This window comes from Mus pahari, chromosome 3, assembly GCF_900095145.1.
Source record: "Mus pahari chromosome 3, PAHARI_EIJ_v1.1, whole genome shotgun sequence".
NCBI lineage: Eukaryota > Metazoa > Chordata > Mammalia > Rodentia > Muridae > Mus > Mus pahari.
The window spans coordinates 96573381-96601194 of record NC_034592.1 but is presented as its reverse complement, the minus strand read 5'-3'; the positions used below and the strand labels follow the sequence as shown (position 1 = coordinate 96601194).

The following is a 27814-nucleotide window of genomic DNA, read 5'->3' as shown; positions in this document are numbered from 1 at the left end:
TGCACACACACACTCATTCATCCAGAGATAAAATTAGCAGTTTTGTTGAGAGGGTGTCTGAGTCATATTCCTGTAATGGTTAGTGCTAACTGTCAACCGGATAGAATCTAGCCTCACCTAGGAGATGGGCCTTTGAACATGCCTATGACCATTATCTTGATTACATGGATAGGGACAGACCACGCTGTGGCTAGGCCATCCCCTGGGTTAGGACTGTGGACACTGGAAGTGGAGAGAGGGACCTGAGCAGCAGCACACATTCACTGTCGTCTTCTGACTGTGTCCAGCTGCCTTGAGCACCCTGCCACCTCAACTTCTTTGACCCTGGAAAGCTGGAATGAACTCTCCCTGAAGTTGCTTTCATCCGTGTTTCATCCTCACAACCTCAGGAAAAGAAACCAAGATAACACTCCTTTTCATTGTGTCTTCTCATGGAAGTCATGAAAACTTGTTTCAGACTTGGAGTTGTTGAGTTCTCCTCAGCTGAGACTTGGGAAATGGGTTTGTGTCTTTAAAGAGTCAACAACTCAAAATACCAAGAAATGTAGTGAGTATTCTGTTTGAGGCAGGAGGAAATCCTCTGTCTTCATGTTGTGGGGTTTCTGAAGATGAAGGGCCCACTCAACCATGTAAATATTGGTGTACTGACCAAACCTGGGCCTTCTCCTGAGCTGGAAGGCAAAAAGAGGAGATGCTACATCCCTGAAGAATATACTCAAACCAAAGAAATAAGCCTGGAAGGTCTGTTATACCTCTTCTCTTTGAGATTTGAAACTAAGGCTAGTTTACAGGTAACATTACAGGTGCTGCCACCGTTCGCTTTTCAGTCTCCCTGCAAGTGGTCCAGGTTAACAAAACTGTAAATTAACCTTTAAATTTGCTATGACACACTCTAAGTTTAAATGTGAGATCTAGATAAGCCAAACCATGGTATTTTCACTCTTATTAGGTAGGCTTATCCTACACAAGAAGAGTCAGGTGTTTGGGGACCCCACAGCCAGGAGACAAGCTGGGAACCGAACAGTGTAAAAGTGCAAGGCGGTAAGGCTATGCCTGGGTGCTGCTGCTGGGAAACTTGTCTTCTGAGAGTACTTGTGTTTCAGGCTCCATTACTAGCCTGTGATACTAGTGGGAGGAGAGGTGGCCTGGTGAACAGAAGTTGGGTTACTGAAAACAGGTGCTGGAAGGGGATGTTAGGGTTCATTCTCTCTCTTCCTCTCCCATTTCCTCTCCTCCTCCCTGTTCTGTTTCCTCTCCCCTTCCTGCTTCCTCTCTCATTTTCTCTCCCTCTCCTTCTCCCTCTCCCTTCCCTCTCTGTTTCCTCCCCTGTTTCTGCTTGCTGGCCCCATAAGCTGGCATCATCTTCTGCATCATCAATCCTGCCAAGAAATACTGTCTCCCCACAGGTTCAAAACACAATAAGCTCTACTAAGCTTGTACTTAAATCTTGGAAACTATTATCCCAAATATTTTTCCTCTGGAAATTAAAATTTCTCATATGTTTTGGTATAGAACTGAAACATTGACTAGCATCTATAGAGTGTGTGCTGTAAGTATGGAAGCACAATGGTAGATCTGCCAAGGTTGGATTATATATGAAAAGTATGAGAAAATGAGGAAGGTCATATAGATATGTCGGCCCGTCCAACAGCACTACATGTGCAAAGGCACACACATGAGGCTATGAGTAAGTGGATCCATGGGGCTGAAATTGAGCAGTTTGGTGGGGAAGACAGAGGACCTGAGCATATGCAGGATGATTCAGGGACTAGATGCCAAAGAACCTGGATTTTGGCTATAAAATCTGAATGTTATTGGGGAATCAAGCAAGGATTTTGAGCTATGGAGCATCTCAGATTCTGGCTTCACTGGGTTGGAAACATTGAGAGTTGGTAGAAAAGAAGGCTAGACTCAGAATGAAAACTAGTGCTGTCATTCTTTTTTTTTTTTTTCAATTTTTTATTAGGTATTTTCTTCATTTACATTTTAAATGCTATCCTGAAAGTCCCTATATACTCCCCCTGCCCAGCTCTCCTACACACCCACTCCCGCTTCTTGGCCCTGGTGTTCCCCTGTACTGGGGCATATAAAGTTTGCAAGGCCAAGGGGCCTCTCTTTCCAATGATGGCCGACTAGGCCATCCTCTGCTACATATGCACCTAGAGACACGAGCTCTGGGGGTACTGGTTAGTTCATATTGTTGTTCCACCTACAGGGTTGCAGNCCCCTTCAGCTCCTTGGGTACTTTCTCTAGCTCCTCCATTGGGGGCCCTGTGTTCCATCCAATAGCTNACTGTGAGCATCCACTTCTGTATTTNCCNNGCACTGGCATAGCCTCACAAGAGACAGCTATTTCAGGGTCCTTTCAGCAAAATCTTGCTGGCATTAGTGCTGTCATTCTAAGGGCCCAAACTAAGATACCCACAGTGAGAATGAAGCAGAGAAAAGCCAAGAGAATTCAATTGTATATATAAGAGAGAGTAGCTGTGAGTGGCTTCCATATTTATCAGTGGCTGTGTGAATTAATGGTTACACTTTTCACAGTGAAGAAAGTACAGATGAAACAGCTCTAAAGGTAAAAATACTGGCAAGTTTCCAGATGAATTGACTTTCAATTAGCTGTCCAGATGGAGATGAACAGCATTTAACACAAGGGGTGAGAGCTGATAAAAGCTTTAGGAGTCATGAGTAAGAAGGTCCTAGTTGAGATCAGTGACTTGAACAGGTTTAGCAGGTCAATAATATAGGGGAACAGGCTGAGGACAGTGCTAGAAACACCTCTATGGGGAAGGTGTGAGGGGCAGGCTGACAAGGTGTGAGAGGCTGGCTGACAGAGAAGCCAACCGGCAATTAGTGCATCACCTCAGAAGCCAAAAATGTTTGTTTCAGAAGAGAGCCACAGGATCCTCTAGCTACACACAAAAGTCAAGTCACATAAAGATCAGTGTCTTGAAGACAGGATGACTTGTAGTTCACAGGGAGCCTGTGATGAAGGCCATTGGCTGCAGGAACAGATGGCAGTACATGAGATTGAACAAATGGATGTGACTGTCATGTTGTCACAAGGGACAGGGCCTGGGGATGGTGGTTCCTAGGTGTTGGTATTAGGAAAAATAGGCAAAAATGTCGCCCTGTTAAGGAGAATCAGAAGGTTTCACCACTTTGCATTGATGCCATGCTGAAGTGCACTAGAGGGACATTTACGCTGTCTGTGCATTCATGGACCTCAGGTTCTTTACTGCATAGGTGTACTGGATAGCTTTGTGTCAACTTGACACAGCTGGAGTTATCACAGAGAAAGGAGCCTCAGTTGGAGAAATGCCTCCATGAGATCCAGCTGTAAGGCATTTTTCTCAATTAGTGATCAAGGGGGGAGGGCCCCTTGTGGGTGGTGCCATCCCTGGGCTGGTAGTCTTGGGTTCTATAAGAGAGCAGGCTGAGCAAGCCATGGGAGGCAAGCCAGTAAAGAACATTCCTCCATGGCTTCTGCATCAGCTCTTGCTTTCTGACCTGCTTGAGTTCCAGTCCTGACTTCCTTTGGTGATAAACAGCAATGTGGAAAATGTAAGCTGAATAAACCCTTTCCTCCCCAACTTGCTTCTTGGTCATGATGTTGTACAGGAATAGAAACCCTGACTAAGACAATAGGTAACAAGAGTCTGTAACTGGCTAGACTGGCCAAATATAGCATTTTAATTGACTGCTCCTATGGTTCTGATTTTTCACAGGATACTCACCACAAGACGTTTTCAATATGCTAGGAAAGATAGCAATCTCTGTGTTCACTGTGTAAATAAATATAACTGAGTCATGATAATTTATGGTGGTGCTTAACCCTCACTTTTAGTCGGTCCTTTCTCATATCTCATTTCAATCTCTTCTGCTACAATTTTTTGGATTCTTCCGTCTCACTCTGACCTCGGTGGATAACAGACTGTTGGCAGCCTCCATCTATCAGTCCTTGTCATACTGGCAGATGAATAATAAATTTCCTTTCTGCTTGGAATTTGGAATTCCTCCGTATAAATAACTATCAAAAAATGCCTAAATAATTGATCTTGCAGACGGCCAAGAGGATTAACTAGTTAACAGACACAGAGTGCAGGCAGAGCAGGCAAGCCAGCCAGCAAATTTAGAGAAATCATTTTTATGTAAGTGTCGGGGGGGGTGAGGCAGGAGTGAGTGTACACTTGTGTGCACATATGTGTAGAAATCTGAGGAACATCTCAGATATCATTACCAGGGATGCCATCCACATCCTCTGAGGCAGAGTCTTTCGTTAGCCTGAAGCTCCCGGTTAGGCTAGGCTAGCCACTCAGAAAGCAGCAAGGATCTCCCTTTGCTCCCTTCCCAGTACTGGGATTGCAGGCACGTGCTGTTATGCTCAGCACTTTTATGTACTGAGGGGGACCAAACTCATTCTCGTGCTTTTGAGGTAAGCACTTTACCAACTGAACTATCTTCCCTGTTCCCAACAGAAAGCTAGCAATCAGAAAATGAACTGTGCACCACACCATTAGGTTATATTTTACATATTATCTTTGTGGCTTTGCACATGAATTTCCCCTCTCACAGTCCTGTTTCATCTTCTGTCTTGAGCTACTGAGAGGTTTGAGTTTGATGACTACACTAACCTGCAAACTCCAGATTAAACTCCCTGTGGTTTTGATTGAACATTTTCCCTTCTCTTGTCTTGAAATAGAAATATATTGCCACAAAACGTATGAGGAAATATGAAGTCATGAGAACCTTCTGGGGTTTTGCAGGTAGAGATGAGCGTTTTTAGATTTTGCTTTTTAGGACTCTGGCTTTGTAGTAGCATTGGTCATAAACTATCAGAGCAACAATTAGTAGCAGCTATATGATAAAGGTTTTTCCACCACCGACCTGCTCTATAGAAAAGAAATGGATGCTGAGACTCACCTCAAAACTAGCCCAGGAATTTATCATTTAAAACTATATAGAGAATGGCTCCCAATCTCCTGGATCATGTACATTGCATAATGAAGAACATTCTCTCTCTCTCTCTCTCTCTCTCTCTCTCTCTCTCTCTCTCTCTCTCTCTCTGTGTGTGTGTGTGTGTGTGTGTGTGTGTGTGTATTGAGCATATAAATAACCACCTGCAGGTGAACTATGTCTTCAGAAGCTTGCCAGAAACACATTTACTTACATAGGTTAGTTAACATTGTGGAGTAGAATTCATGTACTTTAGAAGAAAGGCCAAAGTTTCTTTCTCTGTTGCCATATAGCAAAAACTGCCAAAGAAAAAGTGACGTGGAGAGATATTAACTTGGCAACCTGTTGAGGTCTTGAAGTTCCAGCTACTGGGAAGAAAATGTGTTGCTGCCAGAAATAGACTTTAATCTGTTTTAGCTAAATGCTTTGAGACTTAAGTGTCCCTAGCTATATAGTTCTTTATTTACTTTAGGGATAGAATGTTAATCATTGATGAGGAGTTCCACTTACTCTCATTTGAAGTTACCAGAAAGTCATTCACAGTTGTCATGGAGCAGACTGAGAGTAGAAGATTGGAGGAAAGAATTGGTAAGTTACATGTTATAGATATATCCCAGTTCATTAGAACACTTAATGATGATTTGCTGGTGAGTTGGTTGCTGTGAGGGTTCATTTCATGGTCAAGGTTACAGGATTCAGGAATACTCAGGGAAGAGGTAAAACCTTTCTGGAAGTGTCTCTTAAGGTATTTCTAGAAGGTATCTGCATTGGGTTAGGAGATAGAGTTAGGAGGATGCATGTTTTAGTAGAGTGGCTGAACATTCTTCAGTGGCTTTAGGGCTTAGATAGAAAGCAAGACAAGACAAGACAAGACAAAACAAAACAAGCCTAGGGATTGCAAATCCCACCCTCTCTCCTTGAGCTGTCATCTGTCTTCTCCTTTTGGGCTTCAGAACTTCTGTCTCTTTCAACTTCAGACTCTTGGATTTACAGCGGCAGCTCTCACTTCCTGTCACTTGTGACTGTCATATCACAAGAATTTTTGGCCTCCGTAAATGCTAGCTTTGTGATAAATCTGTGTGTGTGTGCAACTCCTATTGGTTTAACGTCTCCAAAAACCCTAACACAGCAAGGTTTCTGTTTTAAACTCCTACCCTATGGTAAATTTATGATTCCCTGATTTTGGCATCTTCAGTGAGGTATGAGTTTTGCTTCTGATGATTCACTTCAATATGTCAGATCATCTTCCCACCTTGTCCCAGTCTCTAGGGAAGAATTCTCATGAGGCCTCAAGAAAGAACAATAAAGGAATCAGCCTTTGTTTAAAGGAAAAGTCTTAAAAGTTTTTTATTGTCTAGGGTCAAGAGTGACCTGGGGCTGTGAAGCCTCCTTCAAGGGAGAGAGGTCCGGTAACTGATCTTTCATTCGCTGCTTGCCTTTTACATCCAGAATTCACTCATCATTTCCTGTGACTCCATACCTCTTTCACAATACCGGCTGCCCCAGCTGCAGCCATGCCTATGTGTTCACCCCTGGAGGGCCAAGATTCTGGAGAGGAGGAAGCTGAACCTGTAACTCTTGTTGAGGGTACCATGTATCTGTGGCTAAGGTCTATGAAGTCATGGTCATCTGCCTTGTTGTGGTGAATAGTTAAAAGCTGCCCTATGCTCCCAGTGGGCCAGCCCTGCATGAGCTCTGTAAGGGCCCAAGAACTCTGGATTCACAAATGAAAGACACATACACATCAGCTTAATTTTTACTATGCCTAACTAGCTTAATGCTTGGGCATTTCTAAATCTCCCCAAGGCTAGCACACATTCCCCTCCTGTGTTCCTGAGTTAACATTTCTAAATCTAATTTTACCTTTGGTTCCCTAGACCCAAGCAGGCAATGGCCCCTGGGAAACTTCTCCAGATTCTTACATGTTGGTGGGGCCTTCAATTTTGATCTCTCGGCTTCCCTGTCATGGCGACTCTCTGTTCTTCTTCCCCCTTGGTCCCTTGCCTGCAAAATCTAAATGTCCTGCCTCCATCTCTCTGCCTAGCCATTGGCTGAATGGCAATTCTTTACTACTCATCAAAGCCAGTAGGGGGCAGAGACCCTCAGCATCTGGAAGCATGGCTTTGGGGAGCCAAATTGAGAGGAAGCATTAGAACTAATCCCAACAGAATGTACCATTCAGGCCTGAACTGTGGGCATCTTGGCTGCAATCTTTAGAGTCTAAGCTACATGATCTGTATACTTAGTAAACCTCCTGGAATTATTCTACAGCTCTTGATAGAAAAGCCTCCCAAACAAGGCTTGAGAATGAAATTATTACAAATAAGAATTCAGTCAGACATAACTATACTTAAGGAAGAAAAGCAGCACATAAATGCTTTTGCCCTTCTTTCCCTTTCCTGCCAGGATTTTGGGGGAAATTCCAGTCTTTTACAGAAGTAACAAAGCATTATGCTTAACAAAATTGAGTAGTCATATCTTTTATGCTTTTAGTTTTATTGGATTTTTATTAGATTTGGATTCGGCCAAGAGTTCTAAGGACTTTTATAATAGAAAAGGAATATTTTGTAAGCCCGCTCTTAAGACAGACTACAGAAATTTTGTAGCAAGGCTGTGGTCAACAGGGGAATTGTGAATGTTAAAGAAAATGGAATTTCCATGGCATTGAAAGTTGTGTTTTCATTTGACCAGGGTTTAAGTTGGGTTGTTTATATGTCATTTAAGAAAGCAAAACTATGCCCACTCAACTCTTTTGACTGGAGCACTGCCCCAACCCTACTTCCCAGTAAGGGAAAAAAAATTGAAAAAATTATCACAAAATGTGTGAAAAGTAATCAACTATACAAGAACTTAAAACATACTCTTGAAGAATTAACCTTGGTATGGTGCTAGATACTTGGATTTTTCCAGTCAGGAAGAACTGAATTTAAATAGCCATTTTGTAGCTTTGAAACACTTTTTTTTTTCCTCTGAGTCAAACTGTGCACAGCATGTCTTAGGCAATCAATGGGTACTCAATAAAAATAATGAATGAATAAAAGCAATAAATATCCATCCAGATCTAGGCAGTCACTTAACATACCAAGCTCAGGCCCAAGTGTCCTTCTCTATAGGACAGGCATCAGGGTCCTACATTGAAGGGAACATTTTAGAACCTGACAATGATGCTTAGGAGAGACTCGCTGAGTTTCTCGGTGGTCCTTCCCTTCTGTACGGACTTTTCCCTCACTTGTTTGTGATATTTGACATATCTGGATGTGACTGGAAGAAGTAGATAATTTTTAAAGATACTTGTCCTGGACAGGATAATTTATAGGACTTTATGTATTATTAAATAATGAAAATAAGTCTTTTGCTTACCAGAAACCTATTTTTCAAAGTTCTACCCATCTGAATGTCAGCCTATAAATTTCATTATATTCTAACTTCATCAAGTATCCATTTTGAAAAGGCCAGTTTTCCATCCCTCTTAATTTTGTATAGAAACAATTAGAGACTTTGTTCCTGCTTTCAGATTTTATATCAGGGAATAGACTAGTGATATTATGGATATTATGCACACAGTATATGGAGTGTCCCACACATTGGAAATTTTAGTTTTATTGACCTCTTTCTTTCAAACAATAACAGAAAAGTATCAGCAAGAACTCTGAAGCACCATAAACAGAAAAAAAAATCCCAGAAACTGTATTATTTCCCAGAAGTAAAACAGGATACACAACAGCCCATTCCCAATACATAGCATAAGCATTGTCAGAAGATTTCATAGAAAGTGGGTGGGTATTATATTAAAAAACAAACAAACAAACAAACAAAAAAAAAAACAAACCAGTATGGCCAAGAAAGACACTGTGCTTCAAATGAGGAGCCTGTGATGACAGTAAAGGAAACCAATGAAATAGATAGCTCTAATAGCACACAAAGGCATCTGTCCTTATACAACTTATCAGTGTCCCTGACTAGTGACAAAGTATAGTCAGAATTAGGTGATTTCCTTCCTGCAAAGTCGCAGTGCTTACCATGAACCAAAGTAGAGACACACTTAATGGTGTGAACCTATAAAGTTAAAGTGCCCTAGTCACACCTTTTTAAAGAATGATGTTCAGGAAATGTTAGATCCAGGGGCTTTGTGTGTGTGTGTGTGCCATGGCTTTATGTCATTGGCCTTTGCCACCTCTGAGGCTACACAGTCTATGTTGTGACTTGCTGTGGAATTCTAGATATTTTCTACTTATTTTTCTTTCTGGAGACTATGTCTAAAGCAGAAAGAGGTCAAAGTAGTATGTCCAGGCAAAAAGTGTAGTCATTAATCTCGTGTGTTCTGACTGAATGGTAAAGAACTATTCTGATTTCTAGTGTTGACCTCTTGATAAACTGTGGGACTAAAGGAAACCTCCATGTGACCTGCTTAAGGAAGAGAAGAGTCAGAAAAAGAACAAGTAGGTAAAGAGAACTCATCAAACTAGACAGGAAAACACATCAAACTGGATGGGAAAATGTTCTCGAGGCCTCAAACTTTCACAAAGAACTACAAATAACTGAGTAAAGCTGGGAGCAGGAGGGGTGGTCCTCCTCAAGGCGGGAGGACTTGTCCTCCTTAAGGCAGGAGGGGTTGTCCTCCTCAAGGCAAAGTGCACAAGTTCCTTATGCAGTGCCAAACATTTATCCCTGAAAACATACATAATAAGTGACATTAGATGGACTCAACAAATGGTAATATTACCAAGGAGGAGACTTCATAGAAAGCTAAGCACTCTGAGGAAGAGGTTTTGAAGCACTGCCCTCGCATTAGAGAAGAAAATATTGAAAAGCTGGTCAGAGAGAATAGAAAGAGCAGCCAATGGATGGAAGGAAGAAAGAAAGGGTATTGCCTAAGCCATATGAGCAAAGTATTAAAGAAAGAAACTGTATCTTTTTTTTTTGTCTTCTGAAATTTGCATCTTGATTGTAGGTTGTAATGGTCCAGGAGTAGTAAGGAGCTAGAGACGGGTTGTCATCCCCAACTTCGGACAGATTCTAAACATTAAAGTAATTCCAAAGGGGCACTAAAACCCAAGCCAAAACAGACAGAGCAATGACAAAACTTTCCAAGTGCTGCCACTGGGAGTATTGTAAATGCTGTCTCTTGGCCTTGGAGAACAAGACACTAAACTGGTTCCCCTCCTCAAATCTTCAACATTTGAGTCTTAACTTGTACAGAGGGCTTGAGAATTACTGAATGTCTCATTGCTGTACTATGGGAGTGAGCAGTATCTTAAATGTTTAAAGAGAGATTTTTTTATTAAGCACATCTATGCATAAACATTTTTTTGTAACATGGCCAGTTGTCCCAAAATACTTACTTCTCTGATTGATTTCACAGTGTTTGTGCTTTTTCTATGTAATGCCAGGTACCAAGGTAGGCACTACAAGTCCCCTGCTACATGAGTCATTCTTTGCCAAATAAATCGAATGAGACAAATAGTCACAATGGATATCAGAAGAACAGAAGAACCTTTCCATTAGTCCTTGTAGGACAACCTGTGAATGGTCTAGTTCTAAAAACTCCATTTAGTTTTCATTTAAGAGACACTGCTAGTAAAACCTGTGGGTGAATTCACACATTTCTGTGCGATGAAGTTAACTAGTAACATTAACATCATCAGTTCTGTGAAACAAAACCTGATATTCGAGAAAACTGGGTAAGACACTTCTTCCCTTTAAAGGCAATCAGTGTCATGGATTTTCCTTTGCAGTGTTAGCTGCCCTTAAATGTGAATCACAAATGTGCTGACCCTGCTCTGTCTCACATGCTTACTGCTCGCAAGCCTCGCAGTACTGGTGATGCACAGATCTAACTATAGGGCTGCCATCAACCATTGTATTATCTATCTGAAATAGGGTTGCCAGTCATTTTGTTTTGTCCCAGAACATTCTTTCATAGTGACCCAGAGACAAAAAGAGCCAAAGTGCCTGTCATCAGCTCCAATTTGGCAAATGTGGCACCCATTTCAACTCTTGACCTTCAAGCAAGGAGGTGACAGAGAAACAGGAGAGACAGGAGAGCCAAGTTCCATCATTTTCAAGTTCAAAGTCTTTTGGGTAGATGATCACATGGCTTTGTCAGAGAAGACCCAGTGATGCTGTGAACCCTAAGCTGGCATTGTCCTTGTTCAGGGACAATTACTCAACAGTACCACCAGCTGAGTGTGACGGGAATGGCTGGTGCATGTGAGCCCCATAGCTTGAAAGGATGCTGACATGTGACACCCTGGATGCTTTACCTTTAAAGCAGATTTGAGGCTGGTAGTCCCTGTTTCCAGAGCTGTAGTCACTGGATATAGAGACTTCTTTATTGGCTTTGAGCTCTCTAGCACATGTAATCTGTTGTTTGTCTGCATTAAAGGGCTGAAATATTTCTATTTTTATCAATTCCATCACTGGGATACTTTGATGTATTACTAACGTCAGTGTCTTGGTGGCCAAGATCCAGGTTGGCATCATGTTAGGACTGCATTAATCTGTGGAGAGAGAGAGAGAGAGAGAGAGAGAGAGAGAGAGAGAGAGAGAAGAAGAGAGAAGAGTTGATGGTGGTTCAATGTTATGTCCACTTAGCAGAANAGAGAGAGAGAGAGAGAGAGAGAGAGAGAGAGAGAGAGAGAGAGAGAGAGAGAAAGAGAGAAATGTAGATGGTGGTTCAATGTTATGTCCACTTAGCAGAATAATTGTAGTGGGTTCTCTCCTATGGCCTGTGGACTCTCCACCTATGGGTTCCTGGGCAGATTTACAATATTCAGGAATGTGTTTTACATGTGAAGCAGACCTTAAAACCAAGAAGAAAGCAATTTATTACTCCCATGGGATCCATAGTGCTATAGTACCCACAAGCATAGCTGCTATGTTGGTCATTATTGTATCTCACAGTTGGGTAAAAGTGCTTAACGACCCCCTACACTCTCTCTCTGCAGTCTACATATACCTTTTAGCACTGTGAAAGCTAGCCGAAAGGGAGGAGACTAACTGATCGGTAACAACTTAATTTCTCTATGATCTATGACCAATGTGTATGGTATCTTCACAAACAGGACCTTACCTAGAGGATAATCAAGAGCAATGACTTGCTAGTGTTTTGAGGGTCTCTAGGACACCCCTGACCAACAACGTGATCCTAGGCCTGTGAAATAAACATTTCAGTTTATGTGGCATGTCACCAGCTGCTCGGTCTGTCCTGACTCACCAACTAGCTTAGATTAGGCTTTGAGATCGAGGTCCTCCTGATTCAGCCTCCCACAGTTTCCTCACTTTTAGACAAATTGTGTTGTAATGAAATTTAAATAACCAAGAATAGAAGAGCAGCATCTTAACTGGTGTAGGAGAGGGCAATCAATACTTTTTCAATAATAGAAGGTAATCGCTTTTGAAATAGACCACAAAATTCCATTACCATTTTATTATGTCAACTTCTATTTGCCTTTAATTTTATTATTTTGATTCATCAGTGAATCAAAGCCCTCTTCTACAGTGATTTTTGTTATTTAGAGGAGAGTAGGAAAAAACATATTTTAAATCTGAGTTGATCATCATGTTGGTTTATTTTTTTGTTTTGTTTTGTTTTTAAAAACAACCAAACATCATTTTCCAAGAATGTGTAATCAGAAATAAGATTTTTACTCTAATACAGTTTATAATTAATGAGATAATAAGTAAAATTATTACCATTTAATAAATTATAATTGTGTGTATAACATGCAACAGTTAGCATGCGAGTGTGTATCAAGACAGTGATACATATCCTTCAAAGATACAAAATCACTCAAAAGTCATAGAAGAGACGGCATGAACTGAATGTTGGGCAGTCTGTCTTGTCATTGTGATACCTTAGGGAACTGGTTTAGAATCTTCTTGTTTTGTGAAGCCTATATGGTTTACGGAGCAAAAATCATGGTGCCTGTTAAACAGAGATCAGAATATTAGCATTTTCAGCATAGCTGGAAATAGGTAGGTACATGGATAGCCATCATACATATGTCAGTCAACACTGATTTGGAAACTGGCAAAGAGAGGGTTTATAGGCCTCAAAAAATCAGGTGTTTGGGACCTATATATTATACATATATAACATATAACAAAAGAACAAATCAAGGCAACTTTAGTGTTAGAAACAGAAGACGGGCAAGGAGAAAAAGCCAATGGGGTACTATACAAAATATGTTGGGGGAACTCAGTAGCCTCAATTGCTAGTCCAGTAATATTATATTTGTTTTTTTTTTTGTCATTGTAGAGAAAACTACTAAGAATTTTCAGAAGCAAAATAATAATGCCAAAAGAATAGAGACCTGGCATAATAGTAGAATAATTACATAGCATTCCTAAAGCCTTTGGTTTGATACCAAAAACAATAAGATATTTTAAATTTCATACATATATATATATATGTAATATGTATATATTGACATTGTAGTGCACACTTACACTATCAGTACTAAACTAAAGAGACCAAGACAGGAGGATCAAGGCTTTGAAGCCATTATAGACTACATTCCAAAACCCCTACCTTTCTTGATCAAAGTAAAAAAACCACTGGAAATGATGATGTTAGAATGACAGAAGATGTTAGAACAGTCTCCTCTTACCTGTGAACTTGCAATTGCTAGTCTTTGTTATCCATTGCTATGGGACAAGAGAGAAGAAGGCCTCTGAGATGTAGGATAGTGACATACAGATTTGGGTTCTAAGGACGTCAGAAATGTCATTAACACACATAGAGAGCATACGACAGACATAGAAAACCTTTTAGAGCATTGGAACATATTGGGAAGTTAGCCAATCCAGGGCTAAATTTAGGAATTGGTAGATGTTAGATAAATTGAGGACCACAAAGGTGAAGATAAAAGATACCTAGCACATTCTGAGGAGTAAAACTGAAAGCAATAGAAGGCGGTGACAGGTTCCACTCTGAGGACAGTCCTTGCCCGTAGGGCAGGCAGCATAGCTGGACAGAGGGTATTGTGAGAATGGGGGATTTGGATGACAGCATTCTTGAGAGCCTGGGCTTGATTTGCCTGGGAGATAAGGCAGTTGGAATGAGGGAGAGATGAAGTTAGAGCTCAAGTGTGAGGCTTCTGAGAGAGTTTGACTCATTTGAGAGAAGGCAGGAATATTTTCATGGTCTCAGAGACTCTTGTGTCCTGGGGACATGAGAGTCATGGCTCTCCCTCTTAAGGACAGAGTTTGCATTGTAAAGATCTTATTGTCTGGCCCCCAAAGCACTCGCTTCTCTGTCCTTTTTCTTTCTTGGAAATAAGCGGTGTGGTGTTCTGGTACTGTTCAAGTGATAACTGTTTTGGTTCCTGCCCCTCATCTAAAGAGGAAAAATTTATTGTTTTGTTCCAATGAAATCAAAGTTGAAAATATGTCACTAGGAAATGCTATAAATTAATGCACATAATCTGAGGTGGGGTTCTTTTCTATTTAAAAACAAACAAACAAACAAACAAACAAAAAAAACCTTCTCTTTTCTGAGGCAGAGAAAGGAACAGGACAAGGATGTTTTCTACAGACTGACAATCCTGATAAGGTTGAGCAAGACTTGAAAGGAAGAGAATAAAAATGCAAAAAGAAACAAATGAACTGAAGGAGAGAGGATTGAATTCTCAGAGTGAGAAAAATCTATCTTTGGATTTTAGAAATGGATCATCCTCAGTTGTGGCCAGAAGAATTTCATGATAGTTTCTCATTGAGGCAGAGTAGAAATAATTAGGTCCCTGTGTCACTTCAGACTCATTATGCACGTAAACTTTAAAGTTACTTGGGATGACAGTTAAAGTGAAGTAGAAAAATCCCACATGCTGGCCTTTCACCCTCAATTCCATTACGGTAGCAGTAATGGATCCCGCCTCATAAAACTTTGTAAATTCAGAGGAGCCTAGCAGAATGCTTTGTCATTGGAAGGTAGTCAATAGCTGTATGTACAACTCATGCAAATAACTTTATTGAGTTTTCTGATTATCTTTAAAAGCCAAATAAATGACAGGAGAAGTAACCAGGATGCTGCCAGGTTGTTCAAGAAGGTTTAGCCTGTGGCAGCCATGTTCTCCCAAGTGGAAGGGATTTTGCACATGAATAGGAAAGTAATGGTCTGGATTTGGCTTTGGAGTGGTGTGTGTGTGTGTGTGTGTGTGTGTGTGTGTGTGTGTGTGTGTGAAGAATGCAAGCTTCTGGAGTGCTAGAAACAAGAAGCAAGATGTGGGAAAATGTGCAAGCTCTGAACAAGGGGGCTTCTTCATAAATGATATCCTTGGACAGCACCTCGATATGAGATAGAGTTTTGTGAGAAAGAAGAGGCAAAGTACAGGGGGAAGAGTGCAGATTACTACAGGGATCGCATAAACCAGAAAGGCTGACAACTGGAGAGACTTGTGGTTTCTAGTATATTGGTTAAGAACTGACTCATACCATTGCCCAAAATGGAATTCAGTATAAATTTGAGTGTCAAGCACACTTGATAGTCCCAGACGTCTGTCTGTGCAAAGTCTGTGGAGATAATAGCAGCTGCATGGAGCAAACGCAGGTGCCGCGCCAGCTGGCGTCTATCGCCGGGTCAGCACTGAGCATATGGTTCTGGGCAGAACGGAGAAGAGTGAAGCATGACTGGCTGAGGGTCCCCTACTCATCTGCATGCCACCCACACTGCCCACCAGGTGTGCGCATGCATAGAGCTGCTAGAGACTGCCCACTTAGGCACACTCTTGGGTAGGGCTGCCTTTCAGCAAGTGGGGATTTATTTAGTCAAGTGGTGATTTGGGGTGGTTTTATTAAATCCACTATTTTCTTGGCAGTCCATGTTGTAAGAATGTGTGAGCATGTGTGTAGGACAGAAATTTTTCAGAAGAATAATAGGCTTTAAAACAGCCGAAGCAAGGTCGAACTACAGTGGCTTGTGCACACTGGGGTGGGAAGGAATGGGAAATGGGATCTTGGAAAGAGTCCTTTCGGACCCAGATTGAAAGAGTAGATTTGTCTAGATTTATTGGTTTATGGAATATCTGATCTGTAGCCACATTCCTATTTTTTTAAGTGCTTGTTTGGGAATTGTTTGTTTTATACCAGTAAAATGTATGTAGATAGAAAACAGTTAACTACCATGTTAGTGGATGCCACAATTAGCATTTTTCATGAGAGCACTAGGCACTTGGATGGCCATCTCCTACATTACAGACCGTTTAACTTCTATGGCCCCTGCTTCCCAATGCAAGTAACCTCTTTGTCATTTTGACAACTAAGTCCATTCCTAGGTGGCCAGTGTCCTTCAGAAGGATCACATCACTTCTGGCTTATTCACAGTCTAGAGGGAAAAGCCACCTTGGGGAATTTTTTTCCTCTCTCTAGAGCTTTCACTGAGCCCATATTTAAATAGCAGTGATATTCTGGAGTTTTTTTCTTTCCACTCAGTTAAAAAGAAGACCAGGAAGCCTGACTTCACTTTGCAGTGTCCTGAATTGATGACACACTCAATTTGATAATCGACAGTAATAGTTCAGTGATGCAGTATAAATGTGACACTCTTTCCTTGCCCCAAGTCTTCTCTGTATGCACTGGCAGCTTAGGACTGCAGCCTGTCCCCAATCTCAGGTCACAGTCAGACCTCTGTAGACATCTGCTACTAGTGAGCTCTGCATGCACCTGCAGTTTGTGACTGGTCACACTGGAGCCCATCACCTGTCTCAGGTCACAGTCACACCTCTGTAAACATCTGCTACTAGTGAGCATGTTCACAGTCCTGGGGGAAGAGGTTGTTTTGTTTTGTTTTGTTTTGTTTTGTTTTGTTTTAATTAACTTGCACATTGTGGACACAGGGCAAGAAAGTTCTCTTCCATCCAATGTGTCTTTCTAGCACCTGGTTGTCATGAAGGCAGGATCAAAAGGTAAAGGGTCCATTGGCAAGGTGGTGGCTCTGCTCTATAATGACTTCTAACTTTACATCTTTCTGATATTGGAAATCCAAAGTCAAGAAAAATGGATATGAGAAAGGCCATGATTGCCAGATGGAAGAACAGGAATGGAAGATGAGGGAGGAAAATGTTCCGACCTGAGGAAGGGTTATGTATGACGGGTGTATATTATTGTCAGTGGAAGTATGCCTCCCTCCCCGGACTGTTGGCAAGAAGGGTGCCATTAATTCAAGATCCTTCAAATTTTCAGAGGGATGCTTTACAGAATTCTATGTAGGAGGAAGTTCTCCTTAAGTATTCAGACATGTGTTTGCCAGGCACTGGCATAGCCTCACAAGAGGCCGCGCAATATCAGGGTCCCTTCAGCAGAATCTTGCTGGCATGTGCAATAGTATCTGGATTTGGTGGCTGATGATGGGATGGATCCCCAGATGGGGTAGTCTCTGGATAGTCCATCCTTTCATCTTAGCTCTAAATTTTGTCTCTGTATCTATATCCTTTTATGGATATTTTGTTCCTTATTCTAAGGAGGAATGAAGTATCCACACGATGGTCTTCCTTCTTGGTTTTCTTGTGATTTGCAAAATGTATCTTGGGTATTCTAAGTTTCTGGGCTAATATCCGCTTATCAGTGAGTGCATATCTAGTGACTTCTTTTGTGATTGGGTTACCTCACTAAGGATGATATCCTCCAGATACATCCATTTGCCCAAGAATTTCATAAATTCATTGTTTTTAATAGCTGAGTAGTACTCCATTTTGTAAATGTACCACATTTTCTGTATCTATTCCTCTATTGAGGGACATCTGGGTTCTTTCCAGCTTCTGGCTAGGTAGAACAACAATATGAACTAACCAGTACCCCCTGAGCTCGTGTCTCTAGCTGCATATGTAGCAGAAGATGGCCTAATTGGCCATCATTGGGAAGAGAGGCCCCTTGGTCTTGCAAACTTTATATGACCCAGCACAGGGTAATGCCAGGGCCAAGAAGTGGGAGTGGGTGGGTAGGGGAGCAGGGGTTGGGGGAGGGTATAGGGAACTTTCAGGATAGCATTTGAAATGTAAATAAAGAAAATATCTAATAAAAAACATTTAAAAAAAAGAATTCAGACATGTGCTTCTGCTGGTAATTCAATCCTCTTTTCCACTTGGACCTCCAGACTTCTTTCAGTCTTCTTTTCCTATGGATGTAAAATTCACTTTCCGCAGGTTTCAGCATCTTTAATTTGTCATCTTTGGCATGTGTGCTTCGTTTATGCATCCCCCCCCACACACACACACTAAAACCATACTTGCTACCTCTTCCACAACCTGACATGAACTTTCTCTCCACTCACCTTGCCTCGTGCTGAGGGCTTCTGTATTTTCTGTTCCCTTCAATCACATCCCACTGAGCCCTTCATTTTTGGAAGATTGCCTTGACTTATTTTTATATTCACTCAGATCTTGAAGTTATGTTTTCACATAGATTATACATGTCAGAAGTGAAGCACATGGTGTAAATGTATAGAAAACATGGCCGTTCCACGATCAAGTTAAGTGTCTTTAATCCAACCAACATGCTTAGTACCAGAAGTGTTTTGAGTTTCAATTGCATTTTTTAAAGACATAGTATCAGATCTTGGGGGATATATCCAAACTTAAACATGCACTTTACCTAATTACATGTAAAGGTTACACAGAAGTGGAATGATGTATCCTAGTGAGTAGGAGGCTGCCCCCACCCCCTCACACTCTTATGTCTCTTTTCCTGGCAGGAGGATGAAGTTGTACTCCAGTGCATTGCAAACATTCACAAGGAGCAGCGGAAGTTCTGCCTGGCAGCCGAGGGACTTGGGAATCGCCTGTGCTTCTTGGAACCCACCTCAGAAGCCAAGGTGAGATAAAGAGCCTGTCCCATACCTTCTCTTGCTGGCTTCTCATATGATCATTTAGGGCAAGCATTTCTTGGAGATGGTGACAAAAGAGAAATCTGAGATGATGTATGTATTTTCCCACAGGGAATATCAGATTTAGAATATGTCTCTCATCCCAGGAAGCACTGGCATCAGACCCCAGAGCTGAGAAAAAAAAGGGAGGGGGGTCTTTTGTCTGTCAGAAATCTCCAGTATACCAGAGATCCCTGGAGCTGCCAGCACTGGTTGGATGGGGAGATCTCTTGATACTCCCAGGATGCTGTCTTTGACATTGTTAATTCTTAGAAATCTGGGTCCCTGTTCTATACTCTCAGCTATCATTTTATTGCTACAGGGACTTTTGGCTGTTTGAGCCTGTGTTTTACAGTTAGCACAGCATAGTTCTGGTTGGACCGAAGTTGTTATAGCTGCCTGCCATGACTCAAGGGCACTGAGGGCCATTTGCTCCGGCTCTTGCCTGCATGGAAATATGTCATGTCATGTCTATTCAGCTAAGCTTTTCTCCCAACATATTCTGGCTATGTCTGTATGTTCAGAAATCTTAAAACACCTTGCAGTCTTGACAAGACATGTACTAGTCAGAGTTCTCCAGAAATACAAAACAAGAACCTCAGTAGATGGGTGAGGGGTTAAAGAAATTAGTATAAACAAATCCTTCATAATCCATGGAATTCTGAGGTCTATGAGCCTGAAATCCACAGGTCATGGGTTCGTCTGCACTCTAGCATCAGAGGCTATCCTCTGGGAAGCCCAGGGGCAGTGAGTGAGGCATAGAAAAATGCATGACTTAAGGTCAACTGATTGCAGATGTTTAGTTCCAGCTATAAAAGAACAGCATCAAAATTTTGGTTAGACTGCTCAGGAAGTAAAGGTTCCTACCATTATGTCGGATGACCCAAGTTCAATCCCAAGGCTGCCTATGATGGAAAGGACAGAGCAAATTGTCCTCTGATGATATCCTTAAGCCCCTTGCCTCAATACAGGGAAAAAACTTGTCAAATGACAGTACTGTGAGTGAAACAAGTTAACACACAACTGGCTATAATATCTACTAAGGCAAGTTTTTCTTACATAGCTATTTTTAATCAAAAAAGGTTTGCCCAGGAACATATGCCATATAAACATTTGAGATTTGACCAAATTCTGATACACCAGAGGTATGGGATTAATAGGTACATCTCCCAGAGTTACCACCTTCACTTCAGCGCTTTGCCCCTCCACATGTAAGTTACTGCTTCTAGGGACAGACAGTCCCGCTAAAATAAAGGAGGTAAGGGCAAATTTTGTCTTATCCAAGATCTTCAATTTGACTTTCCTGAGTCTTTTTTACATCTGCTCTTATTGTTAGCAGAATATTTTTATATTCCCTTTGGTTATAAATAATAGGACTATCACCAGTCAAGTCAAGATGTTAATCATCGATTGTCATGTGATCCCAGATGAGTCAACTTTGTTCTGTTTTCTTCTTCTGCCAAGTCAGATGCAGTGTGGCACAGTACCAAGAGTACTGAGAAGTGGCGGAGCAATGAGACAGTACCAGACCCATGCACTCTTCCCTCAGTAGAGCATCTGACAGTGATTCTGCAAACAGGACGTAATTGTCAAAAATGTCTACCACTTACTAGTCAATCCAAGACCTTGGGCCATTATCTGATCTTGCTGAGTTTAGTTTTCTTACCAGCTCGGTGCAAATTCCACCTTAATTTAACTTATAAGATGGTCTCAGGATGGAATGGTTTAGGACTTGTGTAGTACCTCATATGTTACACTGTATTAACTCATTGGACAGTAGCCAGAACTGAAAATGATACCAGGAACAACATTTATATTAGTTTCATTTCTGTTGCTATAGAGAAATAACATGACCAAAAGGCATTTATGGAAGAAAGAATTTGTTTCGGCAAATGGCTTAAAGGGGTTAGGAGTCAGTCACCATGGGGACACATGGCAGCAGGAGCAGGAAGCTGAGATGTAGCATCTTCAACCATAAACACAAAGCAGGCAGAGAGTGAACTAGAGCTGAGACAAGGCTATAGACTCTCCAAAGCTCCCAGTTGTGGACTTCCCCTGGCAAGGCTCTGCCTCCTTAAGGTTCCTCCACTTCCTTAAGCAGCATTATTAGATCAGCTCTGGACCGAGGCTTCAACACAAGCCTGTAGGGTACATTTTGCCTCTCCTTGAGAGGTAAAATTCCATCCCTTTAGAAACACAAAGCCTGATTTTGTATGACAAGAAAAATGACCTCAGATCAGCCCCCGAACTTACAAAATCATGAATGTTAAAATTAAGCCCTTAAATTAAAGTGTATTTAATTATAAAAATTCATAATTCTTTAGTTCTGTAATTGTGATGATGTTTATAATAATCAAAACCCGAGTCAAGTAAGAGGGAAAATTGTATATTGTGATATAAGAAAGTTTGTATCCTCTATAAAACTAAACCACATCACTCATAAGTGCATTTGAAGCTAAGAAAATACCCTTTCTAACTCCCACTGAAGAGTCATTGGGACACAGCATATTGTGCACACCTCTCTTGGTCACAGTTCTTCTCACCTGGTCCCTGTCTGTATGCTCCTGTATCCAAAGCTGTATTTGCAACACACGTGCAGACTTTATGTGCTTGTATTTAATAGTTTCAACCACTTATCAAGTGCCAAATAATCTTCATAGGTGTTTTTCAAATCATATAGGTGGTTTTGTTGGTTTATGTTCCAAGAATAAATATTCAGAATCAGAACTCATGGGATCTGGGGCATGAACAATGACTGGAATTACTTGTTACAGCGACATTCCTGCTATTGTTGTGTGTCTTATGTATGTAGTTTGAGGGAAATGCTCAATGAGTTTTGTTACAGAGAAGCAGGGTCAAGATGGAGTGGATGTTCAGAATTGTCTTGTCTCCATCGTGGAGAGCATCCTGATAGAAGAACCTACTTTCTGGGAACTCTATTCAGTCCGGAAATCAAACAGGACATGTCTACCTCTCTGTTGGCCTGCTCTATCCATTCTTCTCATTCAATAGACCTTCTCATTCCCTGCCAAGAAGTTTCCAAGCACTTAAACTTTTCTGAAGTTCTTAGAAGATAACACAGGTCATGCAGAGAGGTGAGAGGCTGAGTTCTCCAGCCTGGCACGGAGCAAGAAGTACAGACATCAAACACAATTCTTATCTGTAACCCTCGAGCCAATCCGTGCCCTTGAGGATTGCTAGCCCAGGATATTTTGAGCTGGTTGACACTCGGAGGGATAAAACTGAGATGAATGCTGAGGAAACAAAAAGACTTCAGAGAAAGGAAAAATGAGTTAGGCTATTCAAAAGACAGTCTCAGTGCATGAGCTCTGAAAAAAAAATGAGAGAATGTGTGCAAGCAATGGGGTGTGTGTGTGAAAAGTGAGGAACAGAACTGTAAGAATGTCAACACCTGTTGTAGATATGAGACTCTCCTAACATTCGGAAAGTTTCTGTGACTGATTCCTGCATGCCATGGTCATGAAGATCTCCAAATCTGCTGGCATTACCCAATAGAAACATGGCTGCTTAGTTGTTCTTTCAAATAAGCACAGGCCCAGGAATTAAAGTGACCTTGCAGCTAGGAATGCCTAGAAACCATAGCCAGAAACCAGGAAACAAAGGAAGGAAGCATTTCTTCTTTACTTTCTTAATAACAGCCACGGTTTTACTTATTATAATTTTAAAGTAAAATGTATATTCTTTGGCACTAGGAATTTCATAATTTTTCTGCTAGTCTTTCATATCGGATTATATCTATTTGGGTTCCATAGAGCCTCTTATGGAATAATCTTTGATTCTCCTTAACATTCAATCTCCTAAGACAATTTGGCTGTCTTTTCTCGGGAGGACATAGGAAGAGAATCATGGTTTGCCCTCTGGGAAATGTCAGTCATCACTTTTTTGTAGATACCTTTGCAGCGGTGCCATTCAAGGGATATAATAGGAACATCCCACCCCAGATGACTGCTCAGGATACAAGAGAGAAGGCTGATAGCAGATAGTCATGAGAGTGACAGTGGTTAAAGTTTCATGCATCACAGGAGCCAATATATCTTGTAACAACTCCTCATGTTCAATGGATAGCCCTAGCTAGAAAGTCCCTACACCGGAGCAATTTCAATGATGGAGCCTCCCAGAAGATCTTGATCATTTCCCAGTCTTGATGTAGCCTGTCAATTAGGGATCTTTTCTATCAAAGCATTTTCCCTGGCAACATAATCAACATACCAGTTTTATCAGATGAGCACAGGAACTTAACTGGAGAATTACCTAAGGGTCAAATGTTTATGAATGAGAAGACACTTTACAGCCCTCCCACAGTGATTTATGGATGACATTTTAAACAGATACTATGCTTTTTTCAGATTTGTCCAGAATCTTAATTCCTTTACTCTAATACCTTTCTAGGCTCTCAGATCCTACATGCCTTAATAAAATATCACTGAAGGGGGAAAAAAAATGGGAACTTTTTACATTGATTTTTATTGATCAGAAAACTGAAATGATACTGGAACAATTTAACTCGGATCTCCCAAAATTTAATAGCCTGTCTTTTGATAGCTTGAGTTTTAAATGTATAAAAAAAGAAGTTCCACTTGTTTTGGGAATGGCTACTCATTTTACCGACTACAACTAATATAAACAAAATTATAATTAAAATCTAATTTTAAAATGGGAGAACTTGATGAAGCTCATTGGCACTGTTTTTACTTCTTGTCTAGGAAGACTAGACAAGAAGGGACTAGAATGGGATGGAACAAAACAAGAGAATGCAGTCATTTCTGAAAGTTGGATAGGCACTCAAGACACAGAGTCAGAAACCAATCAGTTGGGCAAAGGTCTTCATGGAGATGATGCAAACCAAGATACAGTTCTTAGCCAATGGTAACACAGTTCTCTACCCTTTTCATAGCAATTAGCTTTGAAAGGGATTTTATATTTACTCCTAAGAAATAAAGTACAAAAGTCTGTAGAGGTAGAGCCTGAAGCTGTATAATATCTCTGAATTACTAATATTTTTGCTGTATTCTCAGTGCCCCTCAGAGCTTATGAAGTGCTAGATGAGTATGCTTTTTTTTTTTTCACAAAACTCCTTTGTCATGTAGTCTTAAGGGCCTCTTAAGTTGAGATTTTGATTTTCTGTAACATTAATCAGGTATCCTGTGGTCTAGCCCACTTATTGAAATGATGTTAACTGTGTAAACTCTACAACTCTACAAAACAAACGTTGTCCCAACAAAGAAAAATGAAAATGTGAAATTACATGAAGTTAAGAAGCTGCCTATAAGTGACTTATCCTAAATTTAAATCAATGTCAAGTTCCTACGGCATTAAAAGTATAAAGCACATTAAGATACAAGCTACCTAAGGATGAAGAAGAATCCGTGTTCTTAGTCTTTGTAGATAGATGTCAAGAATACCTGGGCATGCCTCCATTCAACCTTTCTATATCTGGCCTATGAATTTCTGGCATTCCAAAGTTAGAAACATGTATATTCCCTCAGTAAAGAGGAACTGGGAAAACACAAAGGCTGTGAGCAAGCATATGAAGCAATGTTAAAAATGTTTACACAAATTTTTTTTTCAGTGCAAATGAAATAATGGTGTATTTCTTTCAAAGTAAGCTTGCAAAAAAAAATAAGGAGAGTTTTTAGGTTTCTCTGTACTGTGACAGGCATGGTGATATGCTAATGTGTATATAGGTAAGAGGGGACACCAAACGTCTGCCATGTTGAGTTTGCTAGTCTTCCTATCCTATCTTATGCTTTCTCCTAGTCTGTAAGCACAGAAATTAAGGATTTTATAAAGTACCATGGTAAATAAACATATTAGAGCCAGATGGTTTGGGCTAAAAATTCTAGTTCACTGCTTAATAACTGTTTGGCTGTGGTAAATGACTACTTTCGTCCTTTGCCTCTTATATTTTAAAACTGTGTCTCATAGGGAAAAGAGGAACCTTTGCACTCAGCTGGTACAAAGGTAACCCACTATAGAAATCAGTGTAGAGGTTCCTACGGTGATTAAAAATCGAGCTGTCATATGGCTCAACTCTACCACCCCAAGTGTGCACAGGACTCTTAAGTCTAACCGTAGAGCTACTTAGACTTCCACATTTATTGCTGCACTCTGTGGTCCCCCCCCCCAAAAAAACAAATGGAACTAGTTCTGATGCTTATCAGAAGATGGGTAAAAAAAGGTGAATGAAAGAAAATGTGGTACAATGAAATTTTATTCTTCCATGAGGAAAATGGAAATTGTGACATTTATAGGGAAACAGATTGTGTTAAATATCTTAGACAAAGCATGATTTCTTTCATATACAGACTCTACATATAGGTATAGATATTCATTAATACATATACATATTTATTAAAATATAAAAGAAAGCATGAGAATGCAGATAAAGGTCTTTTGGGGGAGAGTGTGATGGAATACATGTGACATGAAAGCAGAAGAAGGTATTGTTCTGTGAGAAGGAAAGGGAACAGCAAAAAAAGATGTCAGAAGACAATGGGAGGTGGGGTGAATCAGAACAAAATGTAATGACGTATGTGTATCAAAAATGCCATAATAGAGCCATTACTTTGCATGTTAACCTCAAAAATAAAAGGAAGTATCCGTTCACCAGCGCCTTGTACATCCTAAGTTCTATAAGCCTTTACTATCCATATCACAGGACCAGACACACAGCAGAGGCTTAGGAAATGCTGACTCACTCAGTTAAAATGCTCCTGTCATGAATTACATCAATTAAAACTATGTTACCAAAGCATGAATTTGAGGATTGGGACATTTGCATTGGGACATTTCAAGGAGAAAACTAAGGACAGCCAGAAAAAGAAAGTCAGATATAAAAGTATCTTAGGTACTTTTCTCTTGCTGTGAAGAAAAAACACGGCCGAGGCAACTTATAAAGAAAGCATTTAATTGGGAGCTTGCTTACAGTTTCAGAGGCTGAGTCCAGAACCATGGTGGGAAGCAGTAAAGTAAAGCAGGCATGGGACTAGGGCAGCAGCTGGGAGCTTACATCTGATCCATAAGTTGGAGTCAGAGAGGGGATGGGGAGGGACTGGTTCTGGTGCGGGCTTTTAAACCTCAAATCGCACTCCTAGTGATACACTTTCTCCAACAAGGCCACACCATCTAATTCTGCCCAAAGCAATTCTACAACTAGAGACGATTCAAATATATGAACCTTTGGAGCCCATCTTCATTCAAACCACCAGAAAAGGGCGAGGCAGTGAGTAGACATTTTTAAGAAGCAAAATGAACTGATACTGTTTCAAATACTGTTTTCTAATTCCAACGTAGTCAGAAAACTTAATTCTGTAGATGTTTAGTCTTTGATTTTTTTTATTTGGACTCATTTTTCCAGTCCTGTGTATGGTCTGTTTTGGTAAATGCCACATGTGTAGATACACAACTATATTCTGAAGCCATTGGACAGAATGTTTTATGAATACCAAGGTGGTTTACCCTAGTGCCCAAATAATGGTATATTAATACTGAATTTGATCTTTGATCTTATACTGCAAATCACTGCAAAGTGCTATGGAAAACTCACTTAGTGATTTCTCCCTCCAGTTCTCTCTGCCTCATTTCACAGTCTTTAAAGATCTATTATTAGGCACAAATACATTTAGGAGTTTTGCTGGTTATTGGTAAGTTAATCACTTTCTTACCAATAATTCTATTTATCCTTGGTCTTGCAATCAATATAGTGAGAAACATTTTTACTTTTCCCCTTAGCATGCTTTGGTTTCCATTACTTTGTTTCCAACATGATTTTGTCAACATGTTGTCTTTGCATTTAAAATGTTTTCTTTATATTAAAAAAAGTCCTGATCTCCGTTTTAAAACCTCTATTGTTTAATAGAGTGTTCAGTCTATTTACATTTATTGTAATCAGCAGAGCTGCAGCTCTTCCTGTATCTGAGTGTTAGGATTACAGGTGTGTGATATCGTGCACTTATACATATACTTATACTACTTTATGTTTAAGTTTTGAGTAGTTTCTTTAAGAACAAGATAAAAATCCATAATGAGTCATAGTCTCCCTTCTCTCAATACTGCACTGCCTTAAAAAGTCCTTTGTGCTGTTGCTAGGTACATTATTTTCATATGGTATGAGATACCCTGCATTCTTAGTACAGTCTTTTAAAGAAAGAATAAAAGAGGAAAGGCGTCTTTATATCAGCATAATTACATTCGCGATGCTTTTCCTACCTTTCTCTAGGTGTGCAGATTTCTATTTGGCAACGTTGCCCTTCAGTTTGAAGGAAACCTTCTGTATTTCTTCTACTGCAGCAGTGCAGGAAACAAAGCCGCCCACACTGTGTTCCACTGAAAGCTCTCCATTTTGTCCTTACTGTTAAGGGCGATTTTCTTAGGATGTAGAGCCCCGGCTTCACTTTATTTTCTTTCAGCACGTTAGAGATGATTGTTCACGCTCACCCATCCTCTGCTGTTTCTGATGAGATGTTGGCTCTCATTTTTAATACCATTCCTCTGTGTCTAATAAGTCTTGTTCTGTAGGAGGTTTCACTCTCTTTCTTTATCTTTGATTTTTAGCAATTTGAAAGATGTACATGAAAATGGTTTACATTAGATTTATCCACTTGAGTTTTTCTGAGTGTCATGGTTCTCTAAGTTATTTTATTTTGTCAACTTTGGAATGGGGACAAGGGGGCATTATGACTTTGTAAATTTCAGTTTACTCTCCCTTTCTGAAACCAGTGACTTACAAGATAGGTTATTTTAGATTGCTCCACAATTATTGCCTACCTGTTAATTCTTGACCTATTTTAACTTATCCTTTAGATTTATTTCCTATTTATTTATTTAACTTTTCTTTTAGTTTACTTCCTATTGACTTATTTTATGTTTTATGTTTCTCTGTTGTCTAATTATTATAAATATTAATCCTCTTTAAGAAATTTCTATTTTAGATAATTTTAGTTTTAAATTGAAGTTTTTGAGGTTTTCTTGATGTGTGTG

At 40.4% G+C, this 27814-nt stretch overlaps 1 protein-coding gene across 1 annotated transcript in view; it reads left to right on the top strand.

The window, feature by feature from the left end:
• Positions 1 to 27814, top strand: part of Ryr3 (ryanodine receptor 3) — a 525260-nt gene that overhangs the window by 144118 nt on the left and 353328 nt on the right. Inside the window, 1 exon segment of the mRNA XM_029536054.1 lies at positions 18644 to 18763. Within this exon segment, the coding sequence (XP_029391914.1) occupies positions 18644 to 18763 (120 nt within the window).